The following is a 25,794-nucleotide window of genomic DNA, read 5'->3' as shown; positions in this document are numbered from 1 at the left end:
GATCCTATGTGACTTTTGTGACTAACAATATTCATGTATTTTACTCTGAAATCTCTCCTGAGAATCCCTTTACTCCTGCTGAATATGGAAGAGCATGTGGCAGATTGTTGCTCCATCAAAGATACCAGATGCCCTGCTACATTAAGTGGATGCATGCGTGCTTAATTTTCTATGGAAGATGTAGGACCATATAATATACAACGTACGAGGAAAATGTCTATGGAGATGCCTATGGTTAAAACATTGATGTAAGCTACCATGAAGTAGGTAGATGTAAGCTACATGATGTAAGCTACCATGAAGTAGAGCACCTACTACTCCATGTTTTAAACTAAAGAACTTCCTCAATATTAGAAATAGAAGGTTTTACTAATTGTTCTTTAAGAAAAGGAGGTGGCAGGCAGTACACTACCGAGGCATCTTTGTAAGCACCATCGATTCTTAGTATGACTTGATGTGGTTAAATGAGGAAATCCTGACAGATGAGAAGCAGGGTAGCTAAGCCTTCCCTACAATGCCATACCATTGAGCATGCACATTTCTTAGGAATGTACCTCAGTCCTGAAATTTTGGAAGTAGGGAATCCCACATCCTTCTGACAATGTGCGAATGCTTCTGCACATGTGTATTCTGTATTTCGAATTGTGACGATAGACTGGATTTGAAATGCATAACTTAGTGTATGTGTGAACTTAATATATTTTCATTAATAAAACCTAGTGTGTTTTAACATATGGATATGTGTGTGTCATGAATGATGTGTTATCCTACCTCCACTATTAATCTTTCTCATTGAAGGTTGCAGGTTAATGATGAATCAATCACCCGTTTGGTACTGGAGTAAAATAATATACCTAGTAATCCATTTTCCCAGTAGTCTGAAGGTTTCAGAGGTATGTGACTGTTTTACCCCTAGTCTATGCTATGATTCTCTCCTCTTTGTGAATACGGTGATATTACCATGGGTGTATTACCAAGGTCTGTAACATAGAAATATTGTTGGTGTTTTAGCTCACATACTCCATGATGCTGCTACTTGGCATTGATTTTGTGTAGCTAGTAGCTTTGTCGGGGCCTTACACTGACAGGAGCTCTTCTCAGTAGTGCATTCATACTGCAGGGTCACAAGTTAGTGGAAGATCTGATAGGACATTTGTACCCTGTCCTTAGGAACCACCATCTCTCCTTTCTTTTTTTTTATGATTTTATTTATTTATTTGACAGAGAGAAATCAAAAGTAGGCAGAGAGGCCGGCAGAGAGAGAGGAGGAAGCAGGCTCCCTGCTGAGCAGAGAGCCCAATGTGGGACTCGATCCCAGGACTCTGAGATCATGACCTGAGCTGAAGGCAGTGGCTTAACCCACTGAGCCACCGAGGCGCCCCCATCTCTCCTATCTTATAATGCTTTCCCTCCCATGTCCCTCAGAGAACCCTCCCCCTCCCCCAGGTCTTCCCTAAGTCTGTTTTAGTCAGAATGGCATATTCTTCACTTAGACTTGGGATTCTATAGTTCTGCACCATGGCCCCAAATGAAATAATGTGTCCCCTGTTCTACACTGAGTGTTGTTTTGATGTGTCTATGAAGTACACATATGCCTATGACCATGCTATGTGTGTCATAGATACCCCTTAATAAAGAGAAATCTATCCTGATAGAAGTGATGTTGTAGGTCAGGGAAGAGATAGAATGTATTTAAGATGATGAATTAGCATGTAGAGGAGGAGAAGTGTCCCAAGTTACCCAAGTGACTCCTTAGATGTAGAACAATAATTTCTACTTGTTTTAGGTCCTACTTATCCCTAGATCTCTGGTTGTATTCCCCCTTATTTTTCTTTCCATGTACATAGGCACCAAAGCCATTATATTTGCCTGTGCTACAGAGACAGTTTCCTCAGATAATGCTTCATTGAGATTACATAGATGGAAAGCCAATGGGTATGAATTCAGACATTTAGCAAGATGATGTGGGATGTGAATCTCAGTAAAATTTGAGGAAGGAACCACCCTTATAAAGAATGACAAGACCTATTAATAGGAAATGTGAGGAACTCTTTATAGTGTGGGGAGGGAATAGGAGGTGGCTCCCTTTAGTCACTGTAAAGGCGGAGGCAGCTCTTGCTGGTGTCATCTGATGAATACATGTAATGGGGAAACAAAAGCCATTTTTGCCAAATGTAGATTTCTCTGGCTAGGGAAGTCTTGTTTTATCTTGATGATTTGATTGACCTCCTGTGTCTTCCTGAGGACTAATGCTGTTGGATGTGGGTGATTACTGTATTTCCCCTGGCTAGATCCGTGACAAGAAATGGAGGAGGCGTTGGAGGATGCAATCATGTGGGCAGCTTTAAGATGTCACACAGTAGAATATATGTTTGAGATGAAGAAGCCTTCTGGGCAGTGGAATATGCAAGATTGGCAAGGCATATGCTATGGTTGCTTCCAAGGCCTGTTTCCCAGGTACATAACCCCAGTCAAGGTAATAAGATCCACTGTGGTTGGGTGATCCTTGAGCGAAGCTCCTTCCTTCTGTGCGGGACCTTCTACCCTTTCCTCGATGCCATAGTGTCATTCTATGGCACCTGGATGTCTCAGTTATTAAGTGTCTGCCTTGGGCTCAGGTCATGAGCCCTGTATCTGGCTTCCTGTTTAGAGGGAAGCCTACTTCTCTCTATCCTCCTGCTGCTGCTTGTGTTCCCTTTCTCACTGTGTCTGTCTCTGTCAAATAAATAAAATCTTAAAAGTATAAAATTTTTATTAGGGGTTAGGAAAAGAATAAATGAAACAAGATGGGATCAGGAGGGAGAGAAACCATAAGAAATTCTTAATCTCACAAAACAAACTGAGGGTTGCCGGGGGAATGAGGGTAGGGAGAGGGTGGTGTGGTTAAGGACATTGGGGAACGTATGTGCTATGACGTGTGTAAACCTGGTGATTCACAGACCTGTACCTCTGGGGCTAATAATACATTATCTGTTAATAAAAAAAAAATTAAAGAACTAAAATTTTTAAAAAGGGGGAGAAAAAATAATATTTTTAAAGATATAAAGAAACTGGTGGAATCATTTATAATCTACTTCTGTCTGCAAGATCCCACCCCCTTAAGCGCTAAGCATGCAACCACCTCCTTCAGACATTAAAAGTATAGGTCTTAGGGGCTCTGGGGGGAGTCAGTTAAGGGTCTCACTTTGGCTCAGGTCATGATGTGAGGTTCCCAGCACATAGCCCTGCAGTGGGCTCCCTGCCCAGTGGTAAGTTGGTTTGTCTCTCTTCCTCTGCCCATCACCATTCACCAGCAGGAGGGCATCTCTCTCAAAGAAAAAAAAAAAAAAAGTGTAGATCTTTCTGAGCACAAGTCCCACCCACATGCTACTTCAATAAACTTACTAAGTTGGACCATAATGCCTCCCAGAAGTTCTTCCTGACCACGTTGCTGAAGGATCTGATAATTTTATTATCCAGAAACCCAAGCTGGCTGCCATTCCATTGAAAAGCCAATGCATAAAGCATGAGTTTTGATTGGAATGGAATATCAGCATTATTCAGAAGGCGAGCCACTTGGAAAGAAGACTCATGATCAAAAATCAACTCCAAGGAATTTACCAGGCCTTCAGAGTTTTGAAGGAGCTTGAGGACAGTGAATCAGGAGGAGGGAAGCAGGACAGTCTGACACAGTTCTTGATGGCCTGCGCGCTCACTGTGCCTCCTATGGACATTACAGAGGTGCTTGCAGTATGTGTATGTGTCCCCAGGCGTGGTTGTGCCAGGGGGTGGGATTACTAGTCCTTCTTGGAGACAATGTGTGATATATAGACGTACAGAGAAGGGTTTACTCTATCATTCATGGAAAGAAATTTAAAGGCTTTTAAGTTGGCCCAAGAGGCCAAGGGAGGGTTTCAACTTAAGTTAAAAACCTGTCTTGGGGCACCTGGGTGGCTCAGTGGGTTAAAGCCACTGCCTTTGGCTCAGATCATGATCCCAGGGTCCTGGGATTAAGCTCCACGTCAGGCTATCTGCCCAGCGGGGAGCCTAATTCCCCTCCTCTCTCTGCCTGCCTCTCTGCCTATTTGTGATCTCTGTCAAATAAATAAATAAAATCTTAAAAATAAAAAGTTAGAAAACTGTCTTCAAGGTTTCTCCTGTGATATAAATGGCATTATTGCCTTCTGCTACACTGCTGATGTGTGTGTGTGTGTGTCTTCAAGAATCAATTAGATGGAGGACCTTTATTAGGAAGAGAGCTGGTTATGATGTTGGAAACAAAGTCAGAAGAAAACAAACTAATATGCTTATACCTACAGGTCATTAACATATCTTTGAAATAGGCAGATTGACATTCCTCCAAGGACTCAATTGCCATGATGTTAATACGTTGCTAATTGGAAAAGACAATCCTTACCTGAACTCTCCAACCCCCAGCAGGATCCTGTAAGTCTACTTTAATATAAAACATTTCCTTTGAAAACTTTCCTTTTCTCTCAAACACCCTAGTTTCCTATTGGTAAACATCCTCCAAGCAGATGGCCCATGGATAAACATCAGAAGGATCGCATGACTAAGGATTTTTGGTTGGTAATAAATGACCTTTTCCCAAGAACTGATAGCCCCCTCAAGGTCCTGGATAGCTTGCTTCCAAAATTCCTTAGATACTTGTGCTATATCAAACCCCCTTCAACTTGAAAGTTTATAGTGGACCACGCCTCATGACAGAGTGTGGTCTTTCTTCCCCTGGGTCCTGTCCCCATGCTTTCATAAAATCACCTTTTGCACCATAGACATCTTGGGAATTATTTCCTTGCCATGGTTATCACACCATAACATTCTTTCCTGCATGGATACCAGAGATTAACAGTTTATATCACAAACAGTTGGCTACCTATAACAGATACATGAAAAAATGTTCAACATCATTAGCCATCAGGGAGATCCAACTCAAAACCACATTGAGATACCACCTTACACCAGTTAGAATGGCCAAAATTACAAGACAGCAAGCAAGTGTTGCAGAGGATGTGGAGAAAGGGGTACCCTCTAACACTATTGGTGGGAATGCAAGTTGGTGCAGTCACATTGAAAAACAGTGTGCAGATTCCTTGAGAAATTAAAAATAGAGCTTCCCTATGACCCTGCAATTGCATTCCTGGGTATTTATCCCAAAGATACAGATGTAGTGAAAAGAAGGGCCATTGGTACACCAATGTTCATAGCAGTAATGGCCACAGTCACCAAAGTGTGTAAAGAGCCAAGATGACCTTCAACACCTGAATGGATAAAGAAGCTCTGGTCCATATACACAATGGAATATTATGCCTTCATCAGAAAGGATGAATACCCAACTTTTGTATCAACATGGATGGGACTAGAGGAGATTATGCTGAGTGAAATAAATCAAGCAGAGAGAATCAATCATCATATGGTTTCACTTACTTGTGGAGCATAAGGAATAGCATGGAGGACAATAGCATGGAGGAAAAGAAGAGGAGAAGTAAGTTGGGGGAAATAAGAGGGGGAGATGAAGTGTGAGAGACTGTTGACTTTGAAAAAGAAACTGAGGGTTATGGAGGGAATGGGGTCGGGGGTTGGGTGAGCTTGGTGGTGGGTATTAAGGAGGGCATGTATTGCATGGACTACTGGGTGTGGTGCATAAACAATGTTGGAACATTGGAAAAAGATAAAACTGCAAAAAGAAGAAGAGGAGGAAGAGGAGGAGAGTTGCCTACCTGGAGGACAAACCATTGTTTAACAAATATTTCATCTTTCCTTTCTCTTCTGAATATAATGCCCTCTTCGGAAATTCAAAATCCTACCTCCTCCTTCTTAAGTCACCATGACACAAAAGCTTTACTCATCTGTAAGGACCTATTTAGTAAGAGGCTTTCAATAAATTTAACCTGTCCCTGCTCCCCTTCCCCAATGGGATTGACTTAAAAACAAGTCCTGGAAACCAGCTCCACTATAATAAAGCCCAGATCAAGGGTGGGTCTGGCCAGGTGGAGACATAGTATCAGAGGGGGGTTGCATACTGTTTCCCTAGCTACCAAGCAGTCTGGCCCCACCCTTTGGGCAAATTCTGACCAAGGTGATAGGTTGCTTCAAATGTCTACTAGGGTAAACTGCAATTAAATAGGTCTTAGCATCACTGTGGAGTTCCCTGTGTGTGTGACAATCTCATTGGCCACCTGTGCGTGGCCAGGCCCAACCCCATGGCCTTTGCCCTTAAAAGCTAGTCTGTGAAAGGAAAAGTGTCGTCTTCTATTGTAAGAGGTGCATCCCTGAAGGTTCAGTTAGATTCTTGATGCTTGGTGCGAAATAAGTCTTTGCTTGACCTTCGCTTTATATCAGTCTCACTCCTTTAATCTCGGACCCATTATTAGGGCATAACTATCCTCTCTTTGAGCCTCATGTCTTTCTTGTTCCCATAATTAAGAACTTCATTGTTTTCTCTACTGAAAATGTCTTACATAATTTTAAGTCTTAGACCAGCCGAAGAATTGAGAACAGCGCAGGAAAAACAAACTTTCCTCTCCTCACATTGATTCTGTTGTGTGAACTGACCTCCATGCTTCAGACCCGGAACAGAATGTGCAGACAGAGCTGGGGATCAAGGGCAGCCGGAGCTTCATTGCTTTGCCAGTCAAGGAGGCCTCAGCGGGTTGGGGCCTTCAAACCTGCATCCCACCTGGGGAAAGAGACCAAGGGTTTGCTGGGAGATGCTGGATAATGGCCAATTTCCAGAGGAATTTGTCTGTGCCACCAGCCCTGTTCATCATGCTGTCAAGATGGAACCAGCTTCCTGAAACAAAGGGCTGAGAAGTAAGAAGAGGTCTGTGGGGAAGAGAAAGGTTACTTTTTTGGAAATGGAGTCCCACTGAAGCCTTAATTTCTTTTTTCTTTGTTCAACTTGATGTCTTTCAAGTGGTTTTCATTTACAGTCACCAAGATAGTTGTTGTCAGAAGACTGCATACTTTACACTGAGAAACCACTCAGTGTTTTTTGAAATGGCTAAAAAAAGAAAAAGGATAATATCCAATTTTCCTGAGAAGGCTGAGAATTAGATTTCTCGTAAATTGCTGACGGGAGGGTAAAAAAAAAAAATGCAGTGTGGAAAACTGTGTGGCAGGTCCTTATGAACAGAAACATTGAAAGGGAATATTTTGTCACCCTAAAATATGTATTTTTGGCCTGAGCATTATTTTCAGCTGGTTATTTTGAATCAAAGGCAGATAAATAAAGAGCTCTGAAATCCTGTGTTTACTTTGAAAGAGACATTTGCATTTATACTGGAAAGTTCAGTCTGTCAGTGGTCTCCCTCTTGTAGCAGAAAGAGGGAGAAAGTGGCAGTCTCCTGAAATTCTGATGGTGGAGAAGGCAGGGCTTGAAGTCTGCTCCCAGCCCCAGCCTTGGTTCCCCTGCTTGGCCTGGTCACTCCCCAGTTCCTTCCCAGCAGGGTTACCTGTGGAGTTTCAGGAAGGATCTTCTCTGCAGGCCTCCCCTTCAGATTCTGTCAGTTGGTTTGGGCGAAAACAACACTGTTGTGTTAATTAAGGGCTCCAGGATATTCTCAGCGAGGCCAGGGAGGAGCCTGAGGGCTTTCGGTGGGTTTCTGAGAGTGGATTTGCTGCTTTGGTCCAGGAGAGGTGACAGGGTCTCTGCTCCGTGAGTCTGGGAGGGTCGGGTCCCTGCAGCCCGCGGTTCCGATGCTGACGCTGAAGTTGTGAGTGGCGGTGGCAGGGGACCCCCTCCCCCCCCCACAAAGCAGGTGAGGAAAATGCAGGGATGGGTGTCCTCACGGGAGCTTACAGTTTCTAAGCTGCTCCTGACACAAAGGACTGGGAAGTTGGGCCTTTTCTGCATCTCCAAGTCCTGCCCGCGGGCGAGCGGTGTGAGGAGAAGGAGCTCTTGTGCTGGATTTCAGGGCGTGTTCTCCTGATGCAGCTGTGATTTCCCACAGATCCCTCGTGAGGACGGAATCTAGAGGTGGAGGCGAAGGCAGAAATGGCTGGTTCTCAGGTGAGCCTGGTGTCCCCGCAGAGCCGTGTCCTCTGTTTCTTCGCAGACCTTCACGTTTGGAAGCTGCAGATGCGGATGCTTCAAGTTCGGATTCTTCTCGCCTCCACGTTCACCTCTTTTTAAGACCTGGTCAGGGGGCGCCTGGGTGGCTCGGTGGGTTAAGCTGCTGCCTTCGGCTCAGGTCATGATCTCGGGGTCCTAGATTCGAGTCCTGCATCGAGCTCTCTGCTCGGCAGGGAGCCTGCTTCCTCCTCCTCCTCTCTCTCTCTCTCTCTGCCTGCCTCTCTGCCTACTTGTGATCTCTGTCTGTCAAATAAATAAATAAAATCTTAAAAAAAAAAAAAAAGACCTGGTCAGAAGTGATACTCAGGGTTAGGTCTTTAGAATGCTTCTCTATTTCCCAGAGCCTTCTGTCCTGTCCCCAACCTGACTTCTATAGTGCATCAGCCATTGTCACTTTGGCTTAAAGTTCCCCAAGGAGTGACAATATTCTGGTGATGGCAGATCCAGAGGGGAAGGTGTCGATTCTGAAATTCCTGTGGCTGATGAGGTCTGGTCCTGGTATGTCAGGGACGGAAAGCATTTCTCGTTTGGCCTCATCTGGATTCTCAATCAGCTGTGTGCAGCCGGGCACAAAGGAAATGCGGACAGAAGCTTGGTGGGTATGAGTCCAGAAAAACTTGGAAATTTCTCATTCTAAGAAAGGGGGTGTGTGTGTCTCCATCTTTAACACGTGAAAGAGATATTCTGCTGAAAATCCACTGGAAGAGGGTGCCTGGGGGCTCTGTCAGCTAAGGTTGGACTTTTGGTTGCAGCTCAGGTCGGGATCTGAGGGTCCAGGACTGGTATCCCTATTGTGGTTCTGTGCCCTGAGGGGAGTCCTCTTGACAGTCTCTTTCTCCCTCTTCTGCACTTCCCCACCTCCTCTAAAATATAAATCAATCTTGGGGACCAAGGGTGGTTCTGTTGGCTAAGAGTCTGCTTTCTGCCTTCAGCTCAGGTCATGATCCCAGGGACCTGAGATCCAGCCCCACATCAGGCTCCCAGTTTCCCAGGTGATGAAGTTCTAGAATATAGATGAGGTTCGGTGGGGTGAGGTCCTGAGCCGATGACCAAGAAAGAATTCTTGAGACATCTTTGGTGCAAAATGGTGGTTTATTAAAGCACAGGGACCGGACCGTGGGCAGGAAGAGCTGCTGCCCCACTATCCTGAGGAGTGGCTGATTATATACTCAGGAGTTGGGTAAGTGAGGACAAAGGGGCTGTTCAGAAGGACTATCAGGGTAAAGAAGACTGTCAGGGTATGGAAAGTCTGGTTATTGTCAAGCCAAGGCCTTTTTCCCCTCTAATGAGGCACTAACAAGACAATTGGGAGTTTCCTGGGGAGTGTCACATTCCTCCTATCAAACATCCTTGCTACTGAGATTTAGGTTTAGAAGAAATTTAGCTTTATTTACATTACCTTCTACCTCAGCCTTCTTCAGTTTTTATGGAGGGGAGGGCGACATTAGGGCTTGAGGAACTGAGTTATTTGCCGCTGGAAATTGGGCTATTGGTAAGATAGCTTCTCTGTTATAAATCACTAGGACATTTGTAGATGGAGGGAGACTCCTGTCTTGCAGGATTGTGATCTCGGCAAGTTAACTCTTTGTTTTCCTTTTAGGGCAGCCAGGGGTGCCTGAGGAAAGTTACACATACTACAGAGGGTAGCAGGCGGAGAGGGGCTGCAAGGTGCCAGCTTTTGCTTTGTCCTCAGCCAGCCTCCTGCTCCCTCATCATTCCCCCCTGAACAATTTTGACCCTTAAATCTTTAAGGTAATTGAACATGGAAAATTTCATCTTCTGTAACTTCATCCTGCTGAATAGGGGTGTAGAACTGTCCCTACCTAGTTGGGTCAGCATTGATCAGTTGAGGAATGTGGAGGGTAGTTACAGAAGATGGAGGCAGCTGAATCCAGGGCTGACAGTGAAGAAGTGTCTCTGTGTGTGGTAAGGATCATCGTGAAGTCATTGCAGCAAAGGAGTCTTGGCACCAAGTAGAGGAACAATGAACAAGGCAACACATAAAGATTAATAAGGCTATAGAATGAGAAGCCCGAAAAGGAGATTTTTAATTTTTGGCCATAGTCCTCCTTTAAACCAGGAACTTAACCAATCACTGAGGGGGAGAGAAGGATCTTGTAGAGCCTTATTCTGGGTATTCATATCTTGTATTAGTCCTGTGACATTTTTGTGATAGTCTGGGATGAACATGCAACATTCTGTTTTGATAATTGCTCATGTGCCATCCTGTGCTGCTGTCAGGACATCTAAGGCCATTCTATTTTGTAGGACTGCCTTGTGTATCTGTGAGACTTTGATACTAAGTAAGGAGATGCTATTTAGTGAATCACTGAGTGCCTTTGTAGTATATGTATTAAGGGCTTCGACATGCCAAATGACACCCTCTAGTCCCACAGATGGAGCCAAAATGGATGTTAAGTGACCGTACCATTTAAAAACAGATCGTGTCCATCTTTGCTTTAAATGGGGGAGATTAGCTGGAGTGGCTATGGTTTTAGTAATGCGCCCATGAATCCAGGCAAATCCTAAGGTATAGGGACCTGTACATTCTGGAGGAAGGCAGGGCCACAGGTTAGTTCCACAGATCCAGTGGGTTCCGTTTGGAGCTGGCTATCTAATGGCAGGTCGCCATACCCAAACAGTAGCAAACCAGTCAGTAGCTTGGAGTAGTATTATTTGGGGACACATTTCTTTCTTTTTTTTTTTTTAAGAATTTATTTATTTGTCAGAGAGAGGGAGAGAGCAAGCACAAGCAGACAGAGTGGCAGGCAGAGGCAGAGGGAGAAGCAGGCTCCCTGCCGATCAAGGAGACCAATGTGGGACTCAATTCCAGGACGCTGGGATCATGACCTGAGCCAAAAGCAGCGGCTTAACCAACTGAGCCACCCAGGCGTCCCACTGGGAACACATTTCTAATGATAGCCATCCCAGATGTTGTGTGTTATTTACCCAAGTATCATATGTATGATTTCTTTGTTCCCGGCATTAAAGTGCCTTTTGATTGAGCTGTGCAATAGTGGGTGTGAGCCACAAATATGTATCCCAGATTTGACATATGCCATCCTCAGTATAGCGATAAGGAGGGTTTTGTAACTTAGGCCCAGATTTGATTGGGGAGTTATGGCTTGACAGCAATCCCCTTTCCTTCCAAATAGCTCCATGGGCATGTAGTACCAGGAAGGCATATTTGGAGTCAATATTAATGTTTATTTGTAAGGCTTTGGCAATTGCAAAGTGCTAGTGAGCACTATGGCACACTTAGCTTTTCTTATTCTTTTTATGAAAAGTATTGTCATCAGTAAATCAGCTGTCATTTGTATTTTTAACAGGGACATCTTAAATCTGGCCAAACAGTGTAAGCAAGATCAATAACGTCTGAACATTTTTGCTCTACAGAGAAAGAAGTACAGTGATCAGGTTCAGGCATATGGGTAACTAGGTTTAAAGTTGGACAAGTTTTAAGTATTATTTCTGGCATATCTGTAAGTGTAGCCCAGTATTTAATAAGTCGGCCCCCATCATCCATTGGTGCCTTTGGCTTCTAAGACAAATCTGGACCTGATGTGAAGTCATTACAGTCAGGGACTGTGCCATAGTGAGCTTTGAGGCTCTTTTTATGAGGAGGGCTGTTCTATGCTTAGCTAAAGCATCTGTTTGCAACTGCACCTCAGGTGGCTTCTAGGATAAATATGACTAAGGGATGAAACCATTAAGAAGCCCTTTGAGTGTTCCAGCCTTAACGATATCCTGATTACAGAGGATCATTGGCAAGTGGGAGAAAACTTGTCACGAGATAAGGGGAGTCCCCCAATCATCATCCAATCCAGTCATAAAATGGGGTCATACATTATCTCCACAAGTCCGTAGTTGATGCTATTGAGTGCAGTATGCTGGCTTTTAGGCAATTTCATTATTCCATCCACACACAAGGTGAAATTTAAGTTATGTAATTTTGGGGAAATCAATTTTATTTTTCCATTTGTTTAAATATTTAAGCTATGTTCCCAATGGGTTCTGTTACTATTTCTTCAGAATATTAGGCAAGATCATGTAATCGAGCTATTGTGTAACTTCTCTGAAGTTTACCTCGAGTTGTCTACCTTAGGTAAACAAACATTTTAAAGACAATCAAATCTAGAATTTAACATCCATAAAGGTGTGTTATTAAAAAAAAATTCTCTCTAAAATAACCCTCATTTCCAGAGATAGACATATTGGGACTAATTTATTTGAAAAACAAGTCCAGTTTTAACAAACTTGGCCTAATTATTTACACAAGCTCAGTAAGAACTGAGTGATTATATAGATCTTTTAGAATCTGCTTTGCTGGAACTTCTTATAAGGAATCTCTAGGTTGAACTTTTAGTGGCCTCTTCAGGCCAGAAGCCAAGCCACATAGTTGCCATCAGACATGCCTGCAATACCTGTCAATTTGGGCAAAGTCACTGCTCACGTTCCTCTCTCCTTGTGTTAGGACCACAGTTGTTGTACCACGGGTATCTCAACAATCCTTTCTTCATAATTTACTACAGAACCCCAATATTTCACATCAGAAACATGTCTAGAATATCTTGACCATTGGTTCCTCTCACATCCCAACACTTTGCGCTGGATAAGGAGGGCTGTCACCGCTTTGTTGTGGATAGAGTTGATTTCTGGGAGTGAAAGGAGTGAAAGTTCTCAACCAGGCAGCCCCCTGCCCCATAGGTGCTTATTTTTTTTAAGATTTTTATTATTATTATTTATTTGACAACAGAGATCACAAGTAGGCCGAGAGAGAGAGAGGAGAAGCAGGCTCCCCACTGACCAAATTTTATCTTAGGAAACATGAACTGTGTCAGTGGACACTTGGTGACTGTGGTATTTATTGCAGGGACAGCTGACCTTCAGGGATGTGGCCATACAATTCTCTGAGGAGGAGTGGGGACATCTGACCCACTCTCAGCAGCAACTGTACAGGGATGTGATGTTGGAGAACTACGGACACCTCCTCTTCTTGGGTGAGGAAGGCTCCTTCCAGATTTCCCTAACCACACTCAGGGTTTTATTACTTCCTGTGAAGACTGTATTTTGGGGGATTTCTCTTGTAATAACTAGAATTCAGATCCAGGCAGAAAGGGAAATAAGTAGATGGAGAGAAAAATTTTCATAATGTTTTTTTCTCAGCCTTAGCTTCTCCTTCCTCAAGGAAACATCATTGCTTGTGTAGATGAGTGGCAGTTCTCAACCTTTAGTGACATAGAATGTTGGTGCTCACATCTTTTTTTTTTTTTTAAGATTTTTTTTTTTATTTGACAGACAGATCACAAGTAGGCAGAGTGGCAGGCAGAGAGAGAGAGAGGAGGAGGAAGCAGGCTGAGCAGAGAGCCTGACGTGAGGCTTGATCCCAGGACCCTGGGATCATGACCTGAGCCGAAGGCAGAGCCCCCAACCACTGAGCCACTCAGGCACCCCTGCTGCTCACATCTTAAACTGAAGTTTCCTCTGCTGATTATCATGTGAACATTGCAAATTCCTCCTGTGAGTTCTTTTTTTTTTTTTTTAAGACTTTGTTTACATATTTGACAGAGAAAGATGACAAGTCGGCAGAGAGTCAGGCAGAGAAAGGGGGGAAAGCAGGCTCCCTGCCAAGCAGAGAGCCTGATGTGGGGCTCAATCCCAGGACCCTGAGATCATGACCTAAGGTGAAGGAAGAGGCTTACCCCTGAGCCACCCAGGTGCCCCACCTCCTGTGTGTTCTGAAGGGACTGTTGGGGAACAGTTTTTGGGAAACCACTTTCTAGGATTGTACAATATCATCTCTTCTCTCCTGAACACAAGCCTGATGGAAAGTTAGAATTGGCAGCAATAGTCGTTTTCCTTTTTCCTCATAAACAGGTCTCACTGTGTCAAAGCCAGACCTGATCATGTTTTTGGAGCAAGACAACCGGCTCTGGGATATGAAGAGAAAGGAGACCGGAGGCTTCCATCCGGGTAGGTGGGAATGAATGAGGCAGATGACAGAGGGGAGGTCCAAGTCTGAAGGAGGAAGGTATACCTTATGCAGTGGTTTGAGTAGCTCTCCTTGAATGAAGATTAGTTGGAGACATGCCCAGTTACTTTTTTTTCTCTCTCCCAGAGGAACATCTGCTCTCCAATATGATCAAGTTCTTAGATTTCTCTAGGGATTCTCCTTCAGCTCCAGTGATGGTCCATCACATCAATAGGGAGAGCCAGGAGACTCTCCTTCAAAATAAATCTGAGAGCTTTTTATTGTTTTGAGGTCCCTGAGGAAGGCATCCTATTGCTGAGGACCTGTACGCTATGGCCTTTGTACATTCCGGTTTTCATTATGGGACAAGTAGGTCAGGGTAGTTGTATGCACACTGGGGTTTGGTGGGGAAATTCCCGGAACACTGGAGACAGATTTTTAACGTGTTCTGGCTTATGCTTTCTAAGGTATGGAGGCTAAAATCTTAGTCTTACAAAATTCAGTTTCAATAACTTCATCAGATAACAAAGCAATGCCCTAAAATGAGAAAATGTATTGCTTTATTTCCCTTCGAATGGTCTTTTTTCTTTTTCTTTCTTTCCTTTTTTTCCCCGTATAGAAATCTCTGCTCTATGAGTTCCATTCCTAAGTGGTGAAACACTGTAATGTCTCTATTTGTGTATTAGAATTCCGACATAACAAATGATATTGGGGAACTAGCACATTAGAACTTGAACTTGTAGCCTTTAAGAAATTCTCATCTATTACCTTATTTTTTAAAAATTGCATCATTGTATGATTCTTCCATGAACTTCTTGTAACTTTGTCCTGTGTGTTTTCACTTTCTATTTAGTTCTATATGAGATTTATCTTTGAATTTTTTACATCAAATGTCCTGATACGACATGGACATGTGCTTTATAAGAAGTGAGTTAGAGGGATGCCTGGGTGGCTCAGTTGGTTGAGCAGCTGCATTCGGCTCGGGTCATGGTCCCAGCGTCCTCGGATCGAGTCCCACATCGGGCTCCTTGCCCGGCAGGGAGCCTGCTTCTCCCTCTGCCTTTGCCTGCCACTCTGTCTGCCTGTGCTCACTCACTCTCTCTCCCTCTGTCTTTTCAAATAAATAAATAAAATCATAAAAAAAAGAAGTGAGTTAGACAATTAGTAATACTCCCATATATTCTTTTTAAGATTTTTATTTATTTATTTGACAGAGAGAGAGATCACAAGTAGGCAGAGAGGTAGGCAGAGAGAGGAAGGGAAGCAGGCTCCCTGCTGAGCAGAGAGCCCAGATGCGGGGCTCAATCCCAGGACCCTGGGATCATGACCTGAGCTGAAGGCAGAGGCTTTAACCCACTGAGCCACCCAGGCGCCCCACTCCCATATAGTTTGATTAAAAATTTTATTTCTTTGAGACAGAGAGAGAGAGAGAGAGAGAGAATGAGTATGGAGGGGAAGGGCAAAAGGAGAGGGAGATGCCCAGTCCCTGCTGAGCAGGGAGCCCAGTGTGGGGCTGGATCCCAGAACCCTGAGATCATGACCTGAATGGAAGGAAGATGCTTCACTGACTGAGCCCCCAGGTACCCTAAACCTCCATGTGTGGAAAAATCCTTGTGTTCAGTAATTCAGTGTTGCTTCATGGGAAATTAATCATGAGCTTTTTCTTCTTCTTTCCTCAGAATGCATCAGAATTTAGCTCCAAATATTAATATAATATACAGTGTGTCTCAGCATATTTTCACCATCTATGCTGTTTATTTATTCAGAAATGAAGATGTTGTTTCTTTTCTCTGTCGTAACGGAATGGACTATAGGGTTACATTCTGTGGAGGAGAACAAATATATTAATACCATAATGCACGTCTTTCAAGCTTTTTAAGTGTTCCTAAAATTCTCATTTACACCTCTTTATGATTGACTTCAATGAGAATTCTTCACAATATTATAGTCCATGAAGACATGCTACTCAATTGCTTGATTTTCATGGGTACGTGGACACAGTTCAAAATTATGGTAATATAGAAGTTTTCCTTCTCTGTTATACATCAGTGTTTTATTTAGAATTTCGTGGGTTGAGTTTTCTCTTACTCTCTTACTCTCTTACTCTTGGTAATTTCCTAAGAATGTGCTTCCTTGTCTGGCTCATTCACGACATTAGCTAGGTGTGGGTTGGGTTTTATCTGTGCAGGTTGTTAGAAGAAGAGAATTTTCAGCTCAGTATATTTCAGCATATTTCAAGACCATGTGAGTATAACTCAAAAAAGAATGAGCTTTATGCTTTTTGCTGGAAAATTCTGTGTGTTTTTGTCTTGTGTTTGTATGTCACACATATATACTGTGTTACCCCTACTTTCTGTCTCCTTGGTGAGTGGGCAGTGAATGTCGTTCCATGTCTAGGTGAGTTGTCATCCACATGGAATTGATTTCATCATGTATTTGTGGGTGAATTTTTATTCTCTGCATGAGAGAAATACTTTTATTGAATTCAGAGTAGTTTTCAACATTTAATACTTCTGTATATACTTCTGTTTTGGTATGAAATACAAAAGATATACTTTATCTAATTAATTGTAGGATTAATACCCATGATATGTATTGGTACCTTTGTCATTGAGTTATGCATCTTCTATGAGTACTTTCATTGTGGTAACCTTAGAGATTCATTAAAACAACTTAGCTGTAAAATGAACCTTTTATATATTTTTTATTTTAAAAATATTTTATTTATTTATTTGACAGAGAGATAGATCACAAGTAGGCAGAGAGGTAGGCAGGGAGAGAGAGGAAAGCAGGCTCCCCGCTGAGCAGAGAGCCCGGGGTGGGTCTTGATCCCAGGACCCTGAGATCCTGAACTGAACTGAAGGCAGAGGCTCAACTGACTGAGCCACCCAGGCACCCCTAAAACAGAAATAGAAATAGAAAATTTTCTATTTCTAAGTAGAAATAGAAAATTCTTCTTCCTGTCTCCACACCTGCACACCCTCCCGACATTGTTACCAACATCACAAATCCTTTTATGTTGGATCCATTATTACCCACATTTGTGATTTTTATTCTTCTTTTTTTTTCCCCCAAAAGCAAACTCTGTAGCAGAAATAAATGTGACTGGGTATCTCATTTGAACACAGCACGTTTGTGTAATTGTCTACGTATTTACGTTCAGCGGAGAGCTCTGTGTTCTCGTGTGGTTGCAGTTTCTGGGTAGAATCCTTTTATTTCATCTAGAAAGACTTCCTTTAATGGTTCTTGTGGGATAGATCTACTGGTAAGATTAGAGGGGTTTTTACGTGGGAGTGTCCTCGTTTCTGCCTCCGTGGGAAATAATTTTGCTCGGTAACGTATTGTTGGTGGCTATTTTTCAATCTTTGAGTACCTGAGTACGTTATGCCAGGCCCCATTGCTCTTCGGACTGCTGAGAATCCTCCTAGTGATATTCTAGGGGCTCTTGCACAAGATGAAGTGGATTTGCCATTGTGTTTCTTTTTAGATTTATTTGTTTGTTTGTTTGTTTGTTTGTTTATTTGACAGAGAGAGGTTATAAGTAGGCGAAGAGGCAGGTAGAGAGGGAGAAGCAGGCTCTTTGCTGAACAGAGAGCTGGATGGGGGGCTCAATCCCAGGACCCTGAGAACATGACCTGAGCCAAAGGCAGAGGCTTAACCCACTGAGCCATCTAGGTGCCCCTGCCATTGTGTTTCAAAAGTCTCTCTTCATCTGTGGTGTTGGGTGGGTTAATTACAACATGTCATGAGTTGTCCCATTCTTTGTATGTGGTCTGCTGTATATACCATAGTTTTATAAGGAAGTAATTTGAAGAAATAAAATATGAAGGCAATCATAGTGAAAATACATTTACCGTTGTGCACTTGATTATCAAGCAAACTTCTCTGTGTCTAAGTGGACCACTGTTGATGAAAAGCATATTATTCAATTGTTAACTGTATTAGTTAGCAGACCTGAAAGGATTCAGGGGCAGATGGATCTTTAGAGAGGGACAATTACTTTCAGTGTGATTCATTTTTCCTCTTGACTCTCTTTTGTACTTGTATATGGATGTCCAAAGAAAGCCAGAGTAGCAGAAATTTCATCAGATAAACTAGCCTTTTATCTTTTGTTTATACTGCTTTGATACCAGGGTACTGCTGATCTCACAGAATGGTTTTGAGTGTATTTCTCTATTTCAAAATTATAAGATTTCTTTTTATTGCTAAGATTTTGATAAGGATTGTTGGGAATGATTTTTGTAAATGTTAGTTTCTTTCTCTTGTCCTGAACCATGGCTCACCATCTAAGACCCACGGGTTCTCCCCAATGATTGCTAATTGAACAAAGTCACTCCCAAATAATGATAAGCCATAGCTACACAATTCTCAAGGGCTATCAATCAAATGTTACCCTGCATATTTCTCCTGTTGTTTTGTGAGGATAGAGAACACAAGCAGAGATTTAGGGTTTTGATCTGCACAGAATGCAATGTGTCATATATTTTTTTTAAGATTTTATTTATTTACTTGACAGAGATCACAAGTAGGCAGAGAGGCTGAGAGAGAGGAGGAAGCAGGCTCCCTGCTGAGCAGAGAGCCCGATGTGGGGCTCAATCCCAGGACCCTGGGATCATGACCTGAACTGAAAGCAGAGGCTTTAACCCACTGAGCCACCCAGGCGTCCCTTCAATGTGCCATATTAAGCTAAAGACAGATTTTGAAGTCCCAGAACTAAGTAGGAAGAAGCACATGTACATACATATGTGTGTGTACCTATATCTTCAGAAGGAAAAGGAATCTTGGATCAAACCAGGTCATTTCCAAGTTTGAAAAGTATGATTTCTTAGCAAGCAAAGAGGTTCTAGATTTATAATAGAAATAGTTTTCTTCTCTGTATTGTATTGAATTTATGCTTCCTTCATCTGGTGTATCTTAGTTTGAGAATCTCCTCATGCAAATTGTCTCTTACATAACTGGGTTTTATTCCTATAGGATCTACTCTGTTTTCCTTATTCCTGTGTCAACCTGTTACTTAGCTACCTCAATAGAGATTTTAACAAGAGTTTCCATGGAGTGACATGGTATTCTAAGTTTAATTTAAATGTGAGAGTAATTCTCCAGGGAGCATTATAAATTCCATGTAGTTAAATTGATAGACTTCATTCCTGCCTTTGCCATTGGAAAAGGAAGAGTTCCTTAGTTACTCTTCTTTTCCCTTCTAGGAAGTGATGTCATCCATGTTGGTCACTTCAGTGTCAGCATTTGATTAGGTGAAAACATGGAGATTTCACAAATCCTGTTTTGTTTTGTTTTTTAACACTTACTTGAAGGAAACAAAGATGGGATAGGGCTGGGTGCTGAGTAGATGTTCTAACTTAAACAGAAGACAGTGTTTTGTTAGGAGTGATGGAGCAGCCCAATGGAAGAGATGAAACAGATCTAGGCTGAAACATTGGCCTGCATTCTTCATCTGTGGAGAGGACCCCGTCCAAGACTACACTACTGACTCTGAGTCTAGAAAGAAAAATTGTACTTTCTTTCTTCCCAAATCCTGTCCAGTTCTTCTGTCCCATCTCTATTTCAGTGATGGAGGCATCACAGCTGACTTTCCCCCCTGTGTTCTGGAAACCTCATTGTCACTCCACTCCCCCTCCCACCTAAGCCAGGCAGGCCCTTGCTTAGCCTTAGGGGTAGCTTGAAGTTTTCTAATGCCACTGTAAATGGTTGATAACAGGATCATGTGAGGCCTATGTATGTTTTAAATACAATTTTGTCACCACTGCACTAGAAGAGAAGCAAAAATCCATCACTGGGCCACAGAATTAGTTCAGGCACTTGGCACTGGAAGCTGTGAGTACATATAAAACATGATGTTGCGACAGTTTGAGAGGAAGGTAAGTGCTGTGGAAATGAAATATGGCAAAGTCTTGAAATGTGAACAAAGATGTGGTAGAGAGGTCCCTTTGGTCACTGCAAGGCCTAAGGAAGTTAGTCAGGATGAACAAGTGGGACAGAGATGCCTTTCTGGAAAATGCAGCTGTCTAGGACATCCGATGCTTTTTTCATGATGTAATGTATTCCCTGATGTCCCGAGGACCAGTTGCTATTGGATGACAGAGATAACTGTACTCTTTGAGGCCCAGATGCATGGAGTGTGTGGAGAGGGGGTATTAGTTGATTTAAACGTGGTGGGCATATCTTAAAGATGTCACATGACAGAGTAAATGTTGAAGACGAATAAGGCTGCCAAACAATACCAGTGAGAACCAGCCAGGTGTGTGTTCTGACTTAGTTCCTGCAGAGGTGGTCAAATTTTGTCTGGTCAGAATCACTGGGAACACTTTAAATATGGAGCCCTGTGCCCAGCCTTCTATTACCATGTCAGTTGCTCTGGGGTGCAACCCACCACCTTTCCTTTCTTACCCAGTCTCAGGTGACTTTCTGGGGACTAGACCTTGCAACCCTATATCTGGGGAAACATTCATAGATGGTTTCTTCAGGAAAGGTAGTAGCCCGTGGGTAATGTAGTGAGATACACAGGTGATGCTGAACATGTGGCAGGACTGAAGGCCATTCTCTGTTGCAGGGCAAGGACTGTAGACTGGGCTCTGAGGCTGGCCAGATTCACTGATGAGGCTTCCTACTCATGCAGAGCAAGAGTTTATGCTAAATGCTTGGTCAGTGCTGCTGGCTTGGTTTTCTCCCAAGAAGCCTGTAAGAGAGGCTCTGAGGTTGTCTAGGGTCTCTGTTCAGGTGTCTAATGGTGCAGGAATGGAGGATAGGGTCAGCCATGTGAAGTGACTTAGAACATGCATAGCTACCCAGACAAAGAACAGAGAATGCCCTAGTTCAGAGCATTGGCTGGACACCCAAGTCAGTCACAGGTGCTGACAATTCCCCTTAGCCAGGTAGGTTCATCTAAACAGGGGAATAGGCAATCAGTGGACATTGGTCTGTAATGGACTCCCACCCACACTGACAGCTTTTGGTTGAAAGATTTCTACCGTGACACTGGATGAATGCTACTTTGTTAGGTTCACAGGGTTTCCAGGAATGTGTCTTTGGTGTTACAGTGTGCATCTTGGGTATCTTCCAGACTTTCACAGTTGGCCCTATGGCCAATGGTTGGAATATTTTTAAAGTCAGACCTTCCAGGTACATTGACTTTGGGATTTACCCTGCATGTGACTGTACAGCAGCACCAGGTAAGCAGCAAATCATGAAGGAAAATGTATCTGTACTGTGGTGGCTATCTGAGACAAATCACACATGTGCTTTATACAGTATTGTCATTCTTCCTTGAAGTCATGTGGTGACCTCGTGATCTGCATGAGCATTTCCTTGATTGATGTTTTAGTTATAATGGTCATTCCATTCATATTTGTGAATGAGAAAGCTTGGTAGTATAGTGATATCATCTTGATCTGGGGTCGAGGACAGGTGAGTTTATTGTACAGGAAAACAGATGGGCTATTTTCATGGCCAATGATTGGGCATATATGCTAGATGTTCCTTGAAGATACTGGGGTTTCCTATGCTCAGAGTCTTTAACACAAACCCACTGCATGTACAGTGTGTCCCTGTATGAGTTGGGGGTGGGCGGTTGGCCAGTGGAATTAGTGTGATGAAGATGTTTATGATGTTTGCTGTGTCGTGAGCCATAAGACACTTGAATTTCAACCTGGGAACCTCTGGTCTTCTGCCAGTATTGGAACACTGTTACAGACCAACGGGTTACAGTATAAAATGTGTGTCATCTTGGAATTTTTTTTTAGATGGATTTATTTATTTATTTTTAAAGATTTTATTTATTTATTTGACAGACAGGTCACAAGTAGGCAGAGAAACAGACAGAGAGAGAAAGGAGGAAGCAGAGGCTCCCCGCAGAGCAGAGATCCCGACGTTGGGTTCCATCCCAGCACCCTGGGATCATGACCTGAGATGAAGGCAGAGGCTTTAACCCACTGAGCCACCCAGGGACCCCATCATCTTGGAATTTTTATATTTATTAAGATTATCCGTGTACTTTATTCAAAACAAAATAGACATTCGTAGGTCTGTTTCTTGTTTGTTCATTTAAGTTGTTGTTTTGGTTGTACACATAAGTGAATATGTACAGTATTTGTATGTCACTTAGTTCACATCACATAACACCTTGTGGGTCAAACCACATACCACAACACAAATGACAAGATACAAAGAGAAAAGCTGAAAGAGACACAAATACAATGAATAGCCTGAATGTTACCAGTGTGGAATGGAGAAGGATGATGGGCAACATGAGGAAGTGGGAATGGGAAGTACAGGCTTCCGTGGGGTGAAAAGAATGCAGGGACCTCCTCCAATGGTTTTCCCATAGCATTTGATGGTGCTAGATTGTAGTTAGCTACTATTGGTGAGTATAGTATCACCTATAGTGTTGTTGAATCCCCATGTTTTACACCTACTATAATGGGACATTTTAATGTTTATATTAATAGAAAGGAAATCAAGATGGATATCAAGAAGCATATACATGTGTAGATTACTATATTATCTTAGGAAGTTGCAGGTAAAGAAAACTAAACCTACTCTTCCAAAGAGGCTAATCCTAAGTACTCACAGTAGGATAAAGTCCTAGGAAAGCAAACTGATCTGTATCACTGTTGAGATAAACGTTCCTTAATGTAGAAGGGAAGGGACAGGGAAAGAGAAGCATGTGCCCAGCAGAGCAAAGAAGGGAACTAGAAGACCAAGAAGAGCCTGTGGTCCTCACAGGCAGCCCAGGAAGAGCAGGTCAGGCTGTCCATGGAAGAACAATCATTTCTGTGAGAGCTTCTTAACTCCATTTCCTTGAATTTGGTCTCTCTCCTCTCACCACTGAGGAACGTCAGGAAGGCTTTTCTTTGAAAGTGGATTTTTTGGGGAAGACCATAAAGTGCAACCAGGTTGTAAAGCTGCTTATTTTAGGCAAAGTCGGTTTTCAGAGGGAAGCCTAGGTTCAAAGAAGTGTTCCTGTAGCCTGACCATGGGTATTAGTAAAAATGCAGGGGAAACTTGAAATTGATAAAGGCCATGGATGCAGTGAGGTCCAAGGTACAAAACCCAGTGTTGCACACAGAAGCAATTTGCACCTGCATTTCTTGTGAAGGAGCGAGCTATTTCCATAAATATGGTGGTAGGGGAAATTGAAGAAAGAAAAATAAGAGGAGGTCCAGAGAAGAGTGATTGGGTTAAGTTTGTTATGCAGGAGTAGGGTTGGCTTGAATGAAGAGTGAAGGGAAGCGAAGGACTCCATACTCACCTGGATGCTCTGCCCCCTTTTTAGGAACCTTTGAAACTATTGTGATTCAGTCCTGGAATTTTGAGCGGAGCATGCAGTGTTGATCAGTGGCACATGTGCAAAAAGTAGAAGCTCAGACGCCACCCAAACATCCAAATCAGACTATAAATTATAACAGGATCTTTTTGAGTTCATTGTCATTTACATTAACATTGGTGACGTGCAAATCTAGCTCAGCCAGACTCCTCCATTATTCTACTCTGGACGTCATGTCTGTAGGACATTAGTTTGATATCTCTGCCTTGTATGCCATAAATCAGGATATATTCTCTTCACTTTACAGATTATTTTGGGTATGGGTTATCCCATGACATCCACGTAAATTTAGGATGGATTTTGAGCTTTGTGCAAAAATAACATTGGAGTTTTGGTAGAGATTGCATTTTGTGTAGATCATTTCAAGATTTATTGTGTTTCAATTATTCCAGTGAAAGAATATAGTTAGGTTTCCTAGGAAACCTAACTATAGGTTAGGTAACTAGGATTCCTGCAGAGTATATTGCACTTTTCATTGTTTCTGGTTTGACCTCTACCCTTATGTTAAATTGGAAGCATTTATTGGGGGGTTTGCCATAAATGTATGATGTCTCTGTTTTGGGAATTGTTCTTTGTTGTGTAGAAACATAACTAATTTTTAATGTGTTGGTTTGTGTACCAGCTTTATAAAATCCATATGAGTTTTAACAGGATTAAAATAATTAATTCTCCTAATTTCTAGGAGAAGAAATGGCAGTGGCGTAGGAGGGTCCTAGATGCATTTGTCCTGTGATGAGCACCACTAGGGAAAAGTCAAGTCATCCTAAATTCCCCAGACATTGGGCTGAAGAGTGACAGGAGAAACTCCTCAAGTAATAATAGAAAAAAGGCCACATGGAAGATGGAGATAGTGTGGAGACATGGTTTAGGGAGGAAAGGAGTATAGCATTGTAGAGGGCAGGGAGCCCCCATTGTGTGGTCGGTGTCATGATAGAGGAGCACTCAGGGGATGCCTAAGGAGGTTTCCCAAAGCCATTGGCTTGGAGAGGGAGAAGGGCTGAATTTCATGAGTTCTTGGAACCAGCACATCTTAAAACCTGGAGGTTTAATGGTCAGCAAGTTTGGATGGGATAGAATCAAGAAGACACCTGGTGATCTTGGAGAGAAGGCTGGCAAACAACCTGGGGGCACCAGTTGTGGAAACAGTCATCTGAAGAACACCTGGGGTGCACAGTGGGGAGAGTATTCAGTAGTCTAGGAGCACATTCCTGAGAGGAAACATTCAGTGACATGTGGCTTCCAAAACATGAGCGCCCTCTCCTGTCCTGTAGTATGAAGACTGAGCCCCACTTAGTGAGGACACTGGCTGTCTGTCTTGCTTGCACCAGGCCTCACCCCCTGTGATCTGAGGAGACTAAGCTTCTCAGTGAGGCTTGCCTCAGGCTAAGCAAGGTCATCCCCTGTCCACATCTCGTCTCCTGAGCAGGGATTCCGCAGGGCTGCAGTCCTGGTGGAGTTGATGTCAGGTCTCCTTTCACAATTGGAGCAGAGCTCACCTAGTTCAAACTGGCAACATTCAGGCCAGGGACCAAACACTGCCCATAGCAGGCAAGGAGAGACTCTGCAGACCACTGGTCTGAAGGATACAACGACACATCACTGACTTTTCTAATGGACAGAGGCAAGTAGAGACTTAGAGAAATGCCAAGATGAAAGAATTTATCCAAAGGAAAACCAGCAGATAAGAGCAAGGTCAGAGATAAAATGGAAACAGTAGTAAGAAACTTGATGGAGAATTTAAGATTGCAATCATAAGGATACTCGAGGAGTAAAAAAACAACAGTGAGAACGTTACCACAGAGATAAGAGTTAAAAAATAATTGGGTGCTTGGTGCCTCACATGGGGAAGTACTGACTCTTGATTTCTGCTCAGATCTTGATCTCAGGGTCCTGGGATACAGGCTCAAGTCACTGTGTATTCAGTGTGATGCCTGCATGTGATTCCCTCTCTCTGTAGCTCCCACCCAAAATCTTGTGATTCCCCCCTCAAATATTGTTGCCTCTTACAATTTTATTCCTACAGTCAGTTATACTTTGTCAGCTTTCACTTCTTTACTTGTCATTATAGTCAGTCTTTTTTCTGTTATTCTTTATTTAATTCATGGGCTGTCAGTGTTGTTGATCTTTTCTGCCAAACAACTCTTCCTGTTCTTGATACATTCCTTTTTTACTGTACTCTTGTTTGATTCAGTTCAGTTTTCTGTTTCCATATCCTCCATTCATCTGCTAAGTTTGAGCTCATATCCTTTTTGTGATTGTTAGAGATACAGGAAAGAGATTTCTGCTACACTGAGACCATATCACAGAATTATCTATTAGGATATATGGTCAATATGTTGTGTACCATGTTACGTTTTTATGAGGCAATGTGGTCCTGATGACTCCTTGTCAGCCATATTTCTGACTTTGTCT

The 25,794-nt window shown here is 42.8% G+C and overlaps 3 protein-coding genes and 1 long non-coding RNA gene across 4 annotated transcripts in view; 2 read left to right on the top strand and 2 right to left on the bottom strand.

Annotated features, from left to right (window-relative positions):
* Nucleotides 1-25,794, top strand: part of LOC116579132 (zinc finger protein 11-like) — a 1,039,038-nt gene that overhangs the window by 392,982 nt on the left and 620,262 nt on the right.
* Nucleotides 1-25,794, bottom strand: part of LOC116579165 (putative protein ZNF720) — a 794,777-nt gene that overhangs the window by 230,166 nt on the left and 538,817 nt on the right. The gene's annotated exons all lie outside the window — the stretch shown is intronic.
* LOC116579178 lies at nt 6,383-23,884 on the bottom strand. The gene is made up of 3 exons (XR_004281162.1): nt 23,874-23,884; nt 20,463-20,465; nt 6,383-6,453 (listed from the first exon to the last, which is right to left on the bottom strand). It is a non-coding gene; the product is annotated as an uncharacterized LOC116579178 (long non-coding RNA).
* On the top strand, nt 7,804-14,058 carry LOC116579168 (putative protein ZNF720). Its single transcript, XM_032324164.1, has 3 exons — nt 7,804-8,008; nt 12,945-13,071; nt 13,949-14,058. Exons 1-3 carry the CDS (start codon nt 7,994-7,996, stop codon nt 14,056-14,058), a joined length of 252 nt encoding a protein of 83 aa, XP_032180055.1. The 5' UTR covers nt 7,804-7,993.

The sequence above is a fragment of the Mustela erminea genome, chromosome 19 (assembly GCF_009829155.1).
Source record: "Mustela erminea isolate mMusErm1 chromosome 19, mMusErm1.Pri, whole genome shotgun sequence".
Taxonomy (NCBI): Eukaryota; Metazoa; Chordata; class Mammalia; order Carnivora; family Mustelidae; genus Mustela; species Mustela erminea.
This window is presented reverse-complemented; position numbering and strand designations above follow the sequence as displayed.

Excerpts from the sequence above, each read along its gene's own strand:
- LOC116579168 (XM_032324164.1), top strand. Across the intron at positions 13,072-13,948 it reads CGGACACCTCCTCTTCTTGG|GTCTCACTGTGTCAAAGCCA; the intron begins GTGAGGAAGGCT and ends CCTCATAAACAG.